We start from the raw sequence: 15,139 nt of genomic DNA, 5'->3' as shown, positions 1-15,139 counted from the left end.
GCTTCAGATTTCTACAGAGACTTGATAGATGTTGAGGATTAGCCCCCCCCATTAATCTGACATGAGACTGGAGAACTGGAAATTTTGATATTCAGGTAATTGGAAAATCTAGATAACGGGCTTCCACTGTACTGTATATATATAATCCCAGTTCTGGGAGAGTTCATTGGTGGCTCTCTGATACTGTCTTTCTGAGATTGTTTCATATTACAAGTCACCTCAGTTGCATGAGTTCTATTTAGCCTTCTGGGGACTCGTGTCAGAACTGGGCCCCCCTTTACACGAGGCACAGTGTGTGAATGACATTCTACCATTTTACTGGGAAAGCATCCAGAAAGTCCGCAAAGCTTTGCATACAACTACTGGGCACACAAGACTCAAAGCCACAAAACTGCCAAATAATTTCCAAAGACAATTAAAATAAACAAAAGAAAAAACATGAAACTGCTAGAACCAATTTGTTCCAAATTCCAATGCCTGGTGGCCCAGAGCTCAGTTCAACATCAGCTATCCAGTCACTTCTGGAGAAGATAGTGCAGGGCAACAAACCGATGAACATGGGAGATGGGGAAAAGACAGGGAGCCACTGGGGCTCTACATTCAATTCTGGGTTTCTGGGGAAGCCCCTTAGTGGCTTCCTGTAACCAAATAAGCACATAAAATTTTTATGGATTTACCAGAGAGGAGGAGGGCCAGCAGGTACTAAGTTAAAGTAGAGGCTAACAACCTGGAAATATGACCTAGGGCAACACAGAATTGAAAAGGACAGGGACATTGACTAAATACCTGGCTGCCATAACCTTGTTAGTCCACTAAAACCACCGAGCCTGAATGTCCCCAAGACTCTAGAAAAGACCACTATAAGTGCTGCATATTTACAAACATCATGCTCCCAGGGATAGACCACAGGCTCTCTAGCCTGGATGATACTGTGGAAAACCTGAGATGCAAGCCTTGGAATGGGACCAGGGAGACTGGTCAACCCAAAGAGCATCTAATAAAACTAAGCTGGTGGCACACTGATAACGATGAACTGACACCAACAGATACTACAAATGATGCACCCTTAGCCGAATCAACCAAAGTTTTCTCAGTCGTCTTGAAGTTTTGTCTCCTCATTTGATCCTAGGAAAATCCAATACTTTTGATGTTCCTCACCTTGTCTTTTGGCTCTTGTACAATATTGATATTCTTGGTGATATTTAGGAAGTTTTCAATATCCCACAACAGGGAGGATGCTAAATTTTCTTCCTGGTTTTGTGCCTTCTTTTGATTATTACTTCTTGCACACCTTAGAATTTTCCTTGGAGGAGCCTCATGTGGCCATCTGAAGCTACTATGTATATTTGATATATTGCCAGACTACTAGGTGCCATCAGCTGTGGAGTTTTATTTGGCCTACTGGGGACCATGAGTCAGAACCTGGCCCCCCTCAGAGAGGCACAGGGAGCAGTGGCAAGTATAAAAAATCTAGTAATTACCTAAGTGTAATTACCTAAATGTAGTTACAGGATGAGAGCTACGCTCATGGTGTCACAAGCGTACTCACGTTGTGTAAATTTATTCATGTCTGCCACCACCAAGAGAAGGTACCCAGAAAGTCTTTTGAAACAAAACACACCACTGCTTGATTAGAAAAAAAGACCACAGCCTGAAAACAGCCAAAACAACCCCCTCCCCAACAATATAAACTAACTACAAGTATTGAAAATTTGTGAAACCAGCTTGAGCTACTTCACCCCATCTATTTCCCCCTCATTTGTTGGGGGGGGGGAATGCAGACTGAGTCAGCCAGCTGCTCCTCCACAACTTCTTATTCTGATGTGTACATGTCTAGTTACTCTCTCAGTTCACTCCCCCATTCAGTGAAGAATAAAGGTGCCATAGGCACAGAGAACACTGCATGAGAAGTCCATGGTTGTTCAACATCGTCCCAACGACCATAAGAAATATGACGAGCAAAAGTGGAAGTCTTTAAGAGAAAACTTGATAGTTTTCTTAAAGAAGTACCAGACAAACCGGGGTGTAATGGATACGTGGGCCTGCAGGCTGCCCCAAGCAACTGCCTGTTGAAGCAAGCTCTTACAAGTCATGCCAGGCTTGGGGAGTAGAACAACTCCCAGAACCCCATCAAGATGAGGTAAGGTATGGCTCCAGTCTCCTGTCTTTGGCTAAGTGGTGTTTTGCCTTTGCAGCTTTAACTGTGCATGGTTGTGCATTGTGACCCAGGAGTTTAGTGTGCTTGGAGCTGCATGTACTCAGGGTTCCATTCTCTGTGCACTCATTAAATACTGTCCTTGCACTGTCAGGATTTTCTTCACTGAAGTGTTCAGGGTTCACTCCCTAAAGGGGTCTCTTTACTTGTGGTGAAGTGATGGTGGTGATCACCCTTCAGGTAAGCCAGTTGTCTTGGACTGTCTTTCTTTCTTTGGGTTGGAGGTGTTTTTGGCTGGTAAAGTGCACTGTAGTTTGCACGACCTTTCTGGCATGCCAAGGCAATAATTCCAGCTTTATGTACCTGCTTGGGTCTACAATTCTCCTTTGTTTACTTGTTCTCCACGGTCTGGTGTCTTGAGAGTTTGCGGTCCTCGTTTTCATTCCTCAGTCAGGGGCTTTTAGTTTTTATTGTCTCATTCTACTTCAGGGTTTTATTTGAACCATTCCTGCCTGTGTTAGGTTTTATCTAGAGTCTGGTGCAGATAATCCACTTTGGTCTCTTGCCCTTTCCGCAGGTGTCAGATTTCAAGGGTACCTACACAACTATATAGGGTTTACCAGTGTAGCCTTCCCAGTGCCTGGGCATACCTGCAAGGAACACTCACCCTGTAGGCCCTGGAAAATCTCTGTGGGTTCAGTGGTACTATGGATACCTCTGCTGAGCTCGCTGTTACTTTGTACGAACTTGAGGGTTGTCTGTCATCTGTGCCACTGGACAGCATTCATTTTTCTACCTCCACCATACTTCCTGCTAGATCAGTGACATCCTTGGCCCCCCAAGTCGTGTGAGACTTGTTGCCCGCACTTTGCTCTTTTTGGTCATCCTCTATATGATGATCAAGGGTATCTGGCAATGGCTACTTTGTATTTAAGATTTTGTATGTTGCAGCGGTCTACATTGTGTACCTGTTTAGATGTCTGGATTTGTTCCACTTAGTGTTTAGAAACTCATATTTGAAGGTGTTGTTAACTCAACTGTGGTTCCATCCTCATCTTATCTTCCTTCCCTGGAAGGCATGGTTCACCCTTCTCTTTCCCCTTTCCGCTTCTTCTGACACCAAAGCATCTAAGGGTTTCAGAGTCGGGGCACAATTTAGCTCGGGATGTGGCTTTAGCAGATCCAGGGTTTGCCTCTTCCAATTTGGGTGTGGATGCAGTTGAGTCTATTGATCCTGCTGTGGGTTCTGGGTCCTTCCAGCTGGTACCGTCTTCTGAAGAGTTCCCAGGGCTTGGAGGAGTCAGAGTTGGAACGTTGGGTCACATTTGTCCCTTCGTAAGCTCTGGTGCCTTTGCAGAGGATCTTTTATTTCAAATGATTGGGGGAGGGGTCTCCTCCCCCTCCCATTGAATTCCATTTTTGTACTGGCAATATTTCTTATTCTTGCTGGAGTCAAAGCTAAACAGAGCATCCGGGGTGTCAGAGGTGATTGATTATTACCTCTCATTTACCTGTCAATGATTGAGGACTAATGTCCCCACGGCTGTCTCTAACCAGGTATCCTGGTAGGTGGTCTGATCAATCAGGTTATTTGATGAAGCTGCTCGCAGCCTGACACATGAATCACAGCCTGGTTGATCAGGTACCTTTGAAGGTGTTTGTCAAGTTCTCTATTAAACACTGCAAGAGGTTGGCCAGTTATGCCCCATGTGTGTAGGGAGTGTGCTGAAGTCCTCGGCCTTTGACCCAGTATAATACATAGAACATTTAAGCTGAAATACGGCATTATTATATCGGTTTAAATTAAAAAGAATATACTGTATACAGTATAATCTTTCTGAGATGAAAGTGGATATCCTATTTTCCCAAGCAAATTTACTGTTAAAAATCATTGGAGCTCAGAGGAAATACAGAGTCTAGAAGTAACCAACCTGGAAGGCTACATACTAGTTACAGCAACAGTGGAGACCATGAAGATAGTGGTAGGTATTATTTATAGTATTTCCATTTATAACTTACTCAGTTTTTCATTTTTGTCCCTCTGTTGGTGATTTGAGCAATAACTTAAGAATTATTAACAGATGTCTCGGTACCCAAGACTTCAAGAGGAAACGGAGAGGATAATTACCACACACATCAGGGAAAGAGAACAGATAGTTAAAGAAAATATTCTGTTACTGAACGAGTGTGAATTAGCTTATATGAATACAAACCATGAAGACTTCATTGGCTTTGCCAAGTAAGTATAAATGTTTATTACATGTACTGTTATATCTTCAATATTATCTTTAAGTTATATTTATGCACTACTTGTCATCAGTATGTTTTGTTTGAAATTAATGAACACTTTTTTTTATATTTTTATTGAAGTCGAGGAACATGTGACATACATCATGTCCCTAGTGTTAGAAGTGTTAGATATTTGGAATGTTTGTGTTAAAGAAAATATGGTTATATTGTGTTTAAAAATAGTTTCCAGATATGATAAACATTAAGCATGGGTTTTTATTTAATTTCGGTATGCATAGAAGTTTTCAAGTTCAATATGTATGTATGAAAGAAAGTTAGACAATCTTCAATATCTTATCCATAACAAATCACATGTTTCCTTTTCTCATTTTTTGCTTTGTAAAATTGTGGACAATCTGTCTATCCTCCGATGACATTTTCTCTTTGTGAGCTTCCTTTTTCTAATGTGGGGGTTTTGTGTAACGTCCTGTTCAGGTACTTTACATATCCTCAAGTGATAAATTTTAAACAGTTCTTGAAACATTTGCTGAAGTGCTCTATCTGCTCAAGCTATTACATGCATAAAGCAATTGCCACTTGCTTGAACAGTATTATGAACACACACTGTTGGAGAGTGCAAGATTGACTTAGCATTATATTTAGGTACATAATAAGGGAAGCAGCCAGAAAGATAATAATACAGGTATGGGGGGAAAAAGAATTGGGAATGGAAATCCAGAAATTTAAAGCAGTGAACAATAAGAAAATGCTGTTCACCCCATTCTCCCTTTCCTCTCAAAATCTTGAATCTGAATCGTAACAGTTTTTGTTGTCTGTAGATGCTTTGTGTTTCAGGGAAGAGAATGGACGAAGGGTTTAGGATAATACAGTATTTGTGAAATACAGATTGCAATTGTGATGGTGTAATTTTTGTCTTGTCTGTACAGTATATTAATATCATTTGGACTAGCAACATTCGTAGCTAAAAATTGAAAATTTAAAGGATTTAATATTTTTTTCTCCAACCACAGACATGGTCACACATTTACAATGCTAACCACATTTAAAAGTCCTTTCTGCTTTTAATAATTGTGTCCCTGTTTTCTTTGAGAATTATAAAGATCAAACATAAAGCAGAAGCTCATATTACAACAATTGAATAAAGGCCTCTATGGCAGAAGCAAAAGAAGCTAAGTAAGGACAATAATGTAATATTACTTGAATTGTAGGTTATTGAAGTAAGGAGTATATCTTGATTAAAAAAGTGTTAGGCTACAGTTGTTTGCAGACAGTCAATACTCTAAATTTATCATAGTTTAATATAAAACCTTAAAAATTTCTGTTAATCCCTGATTAAGATAACACATCCCAATCATTGCTCTAATACATTTGGGATGACTATTGAATCTGTCCATATGCATTTTCCTAAACTGTTCAGTGGATTGCTCCCCAAGTGATGGTTCAGAATCTTTTGTGCTTCTGGTCTCTTGCTAGTGTTTGGCCCCCCAAAAATATGCATTTATACTAATGCAAATAATAAACATAATTTGTACAAATTTGATATCAAATTATTGAAATATTTTTACTAAATAGTTTATTTTGTTTCAGACATACCTTTCAATTGCTTCAATAGGGAAGATCCTGCTGGTCCTCCCAGACAGCATTGTTGTGTTCACTCATAAATCTAGACATTCACTGGGGTAGCCCTTGCAAACATGTTAGTATGGTAATTTTTTTCCATTGCTGTAACGTAACAACTCTACAACAGCATAAACAAACATTTGGTTATATTTTGTGTTTATTAGACAGGAATGTTTCCTAACATCACTGTTGGGTCATACTGATGCAAGGAATATATTAGAGAATACTTGATCTGTCTTGTAATGAATAGAGAAGGCTCATTCACATAGATTTAAGCATTTTTTGCCATCAGAAGGATTGCCAAGCAGCACTCTTGCAAATTGCTAGTTGGCTCAGTTGGGTGCTACACTCAATTGCCATCAGATGGCAGCACCAATATGTAAATAGGGTTCCCTGACTAGGCACACCTCTCATATTTCCTGACTGGATGATTAGATCTGTCAAACAGGCAGACTAAAACACTTCAGTTAAGTAACTGTAAGTCCTTACAGAAACTTGTGAAATAGTAGTAGACTATTGTGGAATGATGGTCTACTATTTGTGGATACTACTTGTGTGTGTTCATTGTTATATACAAAGTTTCTAGATGTATTCTCTGCCAGTTCTCTCAATAATGGCTGTTCACTAGCTTTGATATTCTCCTATTTAGTTTATTACAACAATTGCAGGTCCCTGAGATTTAGTCGTGGGACTGTTCTATTGCCCTCAAGTCAGCTTGCATTAGATCTTGCATTACATATTCTTGGTTTTATTGTTTACTTTTATTAACTTGCACATCCTTATTTATAAAAATACACCGAAGACTCTTCATACAGCAATATGTTTTGAAGATCATTGGGCTCCTGTATTGGTTACATCCAATACATTTTTTCTGTATTTATTAACCAAAGCAAAGCAATACTGTATATAGATTGACAAAACTGCATTGTGCCAACTTAAAGGGTGCCGTAGATATATTTTTGGCACCGATGGCCTGGGAAGAGTTGCAAATTAAACAGTATTGATGTGGGGAGAGACCTGAAACTCCGATAGCCTCTGACCAAGTTCCAATGATATTAATTTTTGTCAGGTATTAGATTTTAAATTTGTCCGGATAATTGGGTCACAGGTCCTCACGTAAAATTTATAAAATCAGGACAAAAACTGTTGCCCTGAAAAATTATTCATAAAAGAAAAATGAACCTTGTAATTTAAACAAATCAACATCTCATGTCTTCAGAGGAAAGTAAAAATATTAATTAATGTCCTTAATCAAGTCAATGTGTCACATGTTATATATTCTGAGATGTGTCGCTTTCTGAATTGGTTGTGACATGCAGTTGGTAGAAAATCTGAATTGTCTTGATAACTGGATGTATCCTCCTGCACGTGAAAATTTTATTTTATTTTTTTACAAAAACATCTCACAATATTGTACTGTACTATGAACCCTCAGATTGAAAGATGTAAATCATCTCATTCACAAAAATGCCATCAACCTTTACTACCAAAGCTCCGATAAAGACATAAATTAATAAATGCAAGTATCGGCTTGTGTTGGTTAAGTGTTATTGGTTGGTTTGATGGCCAGCACATAGGGGTGTAGACCTAACACCAAGCTACCTCCCAACGAATTAGTTTATTGTATTCCCATTGCAGTTTCTTACTTCAGTAGGGGGTGCTAGTGGGTGTAAGGGGGGAGACAACACATGTATCACACACAGATACCAGTCATTCAGAAACATCTGTAGCTAAATTTTGAGTTAGACCTGCAAACAATTTATGAACCAGACAATTCTCGGGTCACCTGCTAGTCACCACTCGGTGGATGAGTCTAGTATAAGTCGGTTGCATTGCAGTCAGCTGCTCGGTAATCTAGGTATTGCTTGTCAATTGCGATTGAGAGGGTGGGGGAAATGGAAGGTCCAGAAACCAAAAAAAAATAAATAAAAGAATTTTTTAAGAAAGGGGGTTCAAAAAGTGAGACTGTAAGCAAGACGGTGGTATCTGTAGGTAGAGGCAGTGTCTGGCGACAACCCGTCCTCAGACCAAGTCTATTCCATCCAGCGGTTAACCCCAAAGATGCATTTATCAATTTTAACATGCTGTTCATTCAAAAAAAAAAAAGATTTTTTTCAAATATAAATTAATATTTTATATTAATGTATTGTGCATATTTAGGTATTGGTTAGGTTAGGTGTTTAGGTTCCGTTGGCAATTATTTGTATTTATAGTATGTGGGTGAAGCATTTACAGTGTTGTGGTTCGAACAAAAGTTGTCAGTGAAGTACTTGTTCTGGAAGTGTTCGGACGTCATCAGTTCTGAGTTGTGTAAACTGTTTTTCATTCATAAATGGGGGAGGTTTGGTGGGTGCATGGAATGGAATTTGGCCTTTGTTTATGAAGATGGGCTGCTGGAGGAAGGATGGCCTCTGATACACCATTACTGTGTGTCATTTACCTCGTACTTTGCCAATAATATCAATTATGCTGATACTGATGGTAATTGCATTTATACAATTGATATTTGTTCTAAATAAAAAAATCCAAGAAATCCCAGCATAGATAAGGAAACTAAATGAAATTAGCACAAGAATTAATACAAAATATTACTCAAATTTAGTATTGCTTGTTTTGGTCGGGTAGGAAATGTATAGCTAGTTGAATAAGGGTCCCTCAAGGTACTGGTCTTGTACATACCTAGTTACACTTGCATAGGATATATTTATAATTTATTCAACAGTAAATAGCTGTTATAAATAATTTTAGCACCAAAATAACATACTATAGTATTGCTCTCTTGAACATTACAAAGCAAGTTAAGATTGCATAATATAGAGCAAGAGCATCTTTGAGTGGTGTGGAGAGATGGTGGTCTTGTCACCATAATGCAAATGGTAGAGTGTACCAAGCTGTAAAAGCAGTCCATAGCATAAATTAGGAAGAAATACAATTAAATTATTACAAAATATCCATATGAAACATAAGAATTGGTGTACTAAATACAGTTTAGAAAACTTAATACTGCTTGATACTGAATGTAGATTACTGAATGCTACTGCAGGTAGCGATCACTAACCTCAATCGACTGGCATTATACCTACAGAAGATCTATTCACATTATAAGCTGGAAAGGGATAATTGTTATTCAGGACTGTACACAGTATTGTATTTACAATATTGGCACCAACATAATTGCATAGTTTCTTCTATTGATACATTCTACATTAGAAAGAAAGCAACAATTTAAACCAGTCTTTGCCTCAAGCATGAGGCCACCAGGATTGACCACAAGTTGATCTCTCTGTTAGTTCCAAATAAACTGTAAACAATGCACACAGGATGTAACAGCAGTCATTTACGGTTAGGGTCTGGTGAACATTTAAAAACAACTATGACACTCGGCCATCACAATAAATTGGGAAATGACCAGCTGCCCAGTCTGGTATACACCTGGGAACACGTTAGTATTAAAATGCAGCACATGCTCATATGAAGCAAAACCCAGTACTTGGTCCTGGGAACCCAGTACTGAGGTATATCTGGATTGATTCCTATCTGGATTAAGTTTATGGAAAACTAGCAGATTTTATGATCATGCAGGAATCATTTGAAAAGGTATCTGTGGTGCCAGTTCTGAGATATAATTACCAGACTGTAATGATTGTCTAAGGATGTCAGTGGATCTCATGCCAAGGGACAACTGAATGATCTACTCAGACAAGTGCTTCTCATATTTATTCAGATTTAATTTTCAGTATTTGATTACTGAATTTGTCTTGTGAATTCATGTTCACTCTTTAAAAGTCTCTCTCTGCTTTTCTTTGAATGGACAACAATGATTTTTAAGATCATTTTATACTGGGATGGAATCCTCCAATTCCATCCTGCTTCTGTTTGAGCAAGAGTCCATTGTAGTGTTTGCAGTGTAGATGTACTGTTGGCAACCATGTGATTGAAGTTGTTTAAAGATTTGGCTCAAAATCTGATAGCCAGGAGGGTTTGCTTCTATTCTTAACCAAAGCAATGCTGAAATTTGTGTTGTTTTAAATATTGATTTGAAAATATTTAAAGTAATCATATTTCCTTCTCTAAAATTAAATTTTGGATTAAATGGCTCTGTATGTAATGTGATCAAAAGTAGTAGCTGCAATATGTGTAGTAGCTTTGAATGATAATAGGCAATGCCTCAATTCATTGTAGATTAAAAGACAGACTTTGAAGTTATGCAGTATATAACTCAGTTTTTGGGTACAGTAACATGACTGCTATTTTCCAATTTTGTAGCATGGATTTTAATTTTGAGGGGTAACTCATCAAAGCTTCAACAAACTTGCTTTTAATTTGAAATGTAAATACCTTGTATGTCATACTGCATTATTTTTTGGTTGATTTATGCCCTCTTGTGATAATTTTTAGGATTTTTTTTTATATAGTGAAACCAAGCTGATTGCAAAAAAGGTTAATGAAGGTAGTGCTTACTGGAGTCAATTTTTTTGGAACCCTCGATTAGTGATCTAAATTCTTGTGCAGTCGAGTCCTTTTATTTTTTGGAGATGGTGCTTTTTTAAATTACTAAATTATTATTTTATAAAACATAATGCCTAGCTTATTAGCTACATTTTGTACTTTCAAATGAAGTAATTAGCCAACACTTTAAGTATTAAGTGTTGTCTCTTGTGAGAGTGAAGACGTGACTCCAGGCAGCTTACACCACTGCCACCTGAGGAAGCATGCCACTCACTGCATTTCTGCCCTTGTTGCAATAGCTATGAACACCAGCAAGTACACTGTTATCTTTACCACCACTTATTCCTCATTGAACCTAAGGAAGGACTCATTACCAAAATTTTCATCAAATTGCATATATTCATCATTATTTTACCATTGCAAAAAGAAAAAATTCCGTATATGCAGACTGGTAACACTGCTCTATGGTTCCTCCCTATCCTCCTTACACTTAATTTTTGTGATACTGTTGTAATTTCCTACACTCAAATAGGCAGCAGTACCTGATATATTGTGATTGATGACCACTAGATCTGTTGCCTCCTCAATGAATATACAGTGGAACCTCGATTCAACAGAGCTTGAACAAACACCTTCAACAAGACACCTGATCAACCAGGCTGTGACTTGTATGTCAGAAAGCGAGCAAAATTGCATCTAACAGCCTGGTTGATCAGACCAGCAACCACAGAGATGATAATTCTTGAATCTTTAACAGGTAGTCAATAGGTAGAGATTGCTGTGCACACTTTCCAGGCCTGATCCCTGTGATCAACAGACAAGGAATGAAGTACGTGAAGTACAAGCGGGGAACAAGGCCCGCAAGACTCTGGGTCGGTGGTGTTCCTTACCCAAAAGGCAGCATGATGTAGACAGTACATATGATCATTTCCCTGAGGCAGAGGCAACGAGCAACCTTTGACTTCGCACAAGGCAAGAGAGAGTGCTCTGGAGACGTAGCAATTGTACAACTGAGCCCACGGGGGTTTTCCAGGGGCCATAGGATGAATTAGCCCTATGGGAAGCCCAGACACGGGCCAGCTAAGCCAGGAGAACCCTGTCAGGTAGCAGGCAAACTGACCACCAGTAACAGCTATGAAACCTTGGGGGGGGGGCAACAGAGGAGGACTACCAACACAACCTAGGCTTGCCTAATTAGAAGCTATACAGACCACCTCTGTCTAAACAAGGTGAGAATGCCAGAGAATGAAAAGAAAACCAAAACAAAATCCCTCGAAGACACACTACAAACAAACTGGCAGAGAAACATCAGTCTCTGCGTTGAAGAAAAGCTAGCTGTGCCAGCCACAGTGCCCCACCCAGCCAATAACACTTCCCTACCTGGGGTAAGTCAGAAAGACCTAGACCCCCGACATTCCCCAAGGAGGAAGACAACATCAAGCGATGAAGTCCTCAAACGGGGAGTGATTCCCAAACGCCCCAGGGAAAATAACCCTGACATGCAAGGGTAGTACTCACGGAGCACCTAGGGAAGGTCAGGTTATCTTGAGACCTTGAGATGATTTTGGGGCTTAGTGTCCCCGCGGCCCAGTCTTCGACCAGGCCTCCACCCCCAGGAAGCAGCCCGTAGCAGCTGTCTAACTCCCAGGTACCTATTTACTACTGGAGTTAGTCACCCTAGGTGCATGCGGCTTCTGTACACTAAGACACCTAGACACCACACACCACAGCTGGAACAGCCACTCAGGGCAAAAAAAAGCACAGAACAGGAACTTGAGGCCAGAGGTGACTGGCCATGGTGCTAGACCACTAACACATCAATTTAAGAACTGAAGTGGGCTGATTTCCCTGGGAAAGGGGGAGGGGGTAGCGGTAACAAGCAGAAGTGCTACTCGCATGAAGGGTTGCTTGTTTGGTTTCTTTCTAGGGGAGTTACTTTGATCTTTTGGGATGTAGATTGCACAGGTTAACCAGACAGTGGTCTGTTTTGATTCGTCTGCCTTTCTGGGTCCTTTCCTGGTTGATGGCAATTATGACATGTGTACTTTAAATGTAAAGTGTTCATCGGCCATTGCTCCCTGTGTGATACCTCAGACGAGGCCTGGAGCATAGAGCTTGAGCGAGGCCAAGGGTAGAGTGCTCGAATGTGGAGCTTGATTGTGGGGAGTGTGTGGAGCTTGAATGTGGGGCAAGAGCATGGAGCGAGAATGTGGGATGAGAGCTGGAAGCTTGAGTACGGCCAGAATCTGGCTGTCTGTTTGGTGAGGCTGCAGCATCTAGGCTCGATGAGTGTTATATTGTTGCTGGAGAATGTCGATGGTGTTTGAGGATTTGCAGTACAGTATCTCTAAAAGCGCATGTCACTGAACCACTCTTGGAGTTAGTCAGACTGACAATGCTTCCGCTCTCCGTGGTTTATATTACACGCTTCTTCTGATTTGCCAAATTGACCAATATCTTTGCAGGTTTGCTTTTTGGCATTCTGAGTGATCCTGCACCTTGAAGAAATATTAATTGTAATTAGCTCAAATAGGATTAGTGTTGAACTTTTTGGAATGTGAAATTCTTAAGGATAAGTTATGTGGAATTACACAATCTAATTGCCTACCATGAAACTTCTGAGAATTTGAAACAATTATATTTCTCTAAATATAATTGCTGCACCATTTAGTTGCTTGTGTTTGCACCTTTTCCAGTTTGTTGATGTGCTGCTTATATGAGCACCATACAACTGTTACATATTGCAACTTTTGTCTTACAAAGGTCGAGAACAATTTCTTTAGTAATTCACCATGCATGTATTTAAAAACAATTCTAAAATTGGAAAGCAAAGTATAAAATTCTCAAAATGTTCTTTACCTGGTCCTTGGGGTGACAATTTCTATTTAGAACCACCCATAGAGCTCTTTCTTTTATAACTTAGCTGATGCTAGGCCAAGCACCTGGCTACCTGGTGGCAGCATGCAGTACGGTCTGGTTTTGGCTATTTTTTTTCTTGATTGCTCGGGGAGGAGTTTGGCAGTTTAGTGTTTTTCGAGTCTTGTGAACCCAGCCGTTGTCTGTAAAATTTCACTGACTTTCTGGATGCTTTCCTGGTGAAATGACAATGCCCTTTGCTCCCTGCATCTCCTGTGATGGGGCCAGGTTTTGGCTTTGGTCATGGCAGGTCAAATGAACCGTGCAAGTGATATGTCTGGAAGATTGGAGCAATCTCGGGGGCAGTCTACAGGGGAGCCATTAGGGGAGCTCTCTCAGAAAGGATATTTAGGTAATAGTTGCTGATGTTTACTACTAATATGAAAAGAAGAGTAAAAATACTTGTTAAAATATCAGAGAATTAATGATTCCTGAAATTATATGGAAAATTTGCGCTTCTGTTATGCACACTTTTTCTGATAGGAAAATTTTTCCAGATATATTAGATTTACTGTATATAGTTTTGAATTTTCTTTTAAGTTAACTAATTTGAATTTTGTTATCACTTTGATGTCTGTCCTTCCACTATTCAAATTGTGGAAGGTCTTGGCCCAAAGCCCCTTTTTATTCTTACTTTCACTATGAGTTAAAGGGTTAGCGATGTCCAGGTTTTGTCTTTGTTTGAACGTCCATATCATACTTTATTGCATTTCTCCAAAGCTATACAGATTTTCTTTAATAAGAACCCTTGATTTTACTGTTGATCTTATGATATTCATAAGATTTCTACCTATAAAGCCAGCATACCTGAGGTTTCTGAAGAACCAATTGTCTTCAAGGAACAAAAATTGCTGCACATCACATGTGAGAGCAGCAGTGTTGGGGAACTGTTACACCTCTTATCTCCTGATCATTCTGTCCATTGCCTGGCATCTTTATGCTATTTCTGGTGTATTCTCTTTATATTTTTAATTCTCTGATCCCATTTCTTCCTGTTACCATGAAAAGCAGCCAAATGCAAATAAAAGCATTTTAGAAATGCAGGTCTGAGTAAACAAATGGCACCTTTTTGAGCATGAACCATTTTGGTGTTCGTGGTCCATCTCTTGTTTTGTCCCTTGGGTATGTTCAACAACCTAGTACCCCTAACTACCAACAAATGGCAGTGTGTCAATCAAGTCCCACTAGGTTGTCAGTTGGGTATGGACCTAGTTAGATGGGCTCTCTTTTATCCTAAGGGAGAACTCTTAAATGGGTCTTAACACCTTAAACTCAAGGTCTTCCGTTAGTCATTCTGTGCTGGATTGAGTTTTTCTACAGTGACCTAACATTTTCATGACATTTAAGGGGCAGTTTGCAAAGTTACGTGTGGCTGATACTGAGAATGTAATCCACCAGTGTGTCATGATCCTGATCCTGAGGACATGGTGGATTTTACCTTGGGGTCAACTGGATAGCTCATGCACAGGATGATGCCTTTGTTTATTCATAGCTGTATTTTTACATACAAGGAGACAAATTCTGGTATATAGTTTCATCAATAATACTAGTACTGTAATAATAATTTGGTTTCATTAATATGTTTGTATAATCTTGTGAAATTCAGTATTATTGTACTAAAATACTTGAATTTTTTTACTTAATAGTGATGCATATGTGAAGTAAGATAATGTTAATTATAAAGTATTAAGCATGTGCATGAATACAACCATAAGCAGTTGATTTAACGAGACTTGTATTGTTGTATGA

The 15,139-nt window shown here is 39.3% G+C and overlaps 1 protein-coding gene across 7 annotated transcripts in view; it reads left to right on the top strand.

Moving 5' to 3' along the window:
* The window catches only part of shi (dynamin-1 shibire), a 157,729-nt gene that overhangs the window by 52,702 nt on the left and 89,888 nt on the right, over window positions 1–15,139 (top strand). For all 7 annotated transcript variants that reach the window (XM_069331312.1, XM_069331314.1, XM_045739707.2 and 4 more), the window contains exon 8: window positions 4,237–4,394. In XM_069331312.1, the coding sequence (XP_069187413.1) occupies window positions 4,237–4,394 (158 nt within the window). The remainder of the gene's footprint in view (window positions 1–4,236; window positions 4,395–15,139) is intronic.

Source organism: Procambarus clarkii, chromosome 25 (assembly GCF_040958095.1).
Source record: "Procambarus clarkii isolate CNS0578487 chromosome 25, FALCON_Pclarkii_2.0, whole genome shotgun sequence".
NCBI lineage: Eukaryota > Metazoa > Arthropoda > Malacostraca > Decapoda > Cambaridae > Procambarus > Procambarus clarkii.
Note: the sequence above shows the minus strand (reverse complement) of the source record. Positions and strands in the feature narration are given on the sequence as shown.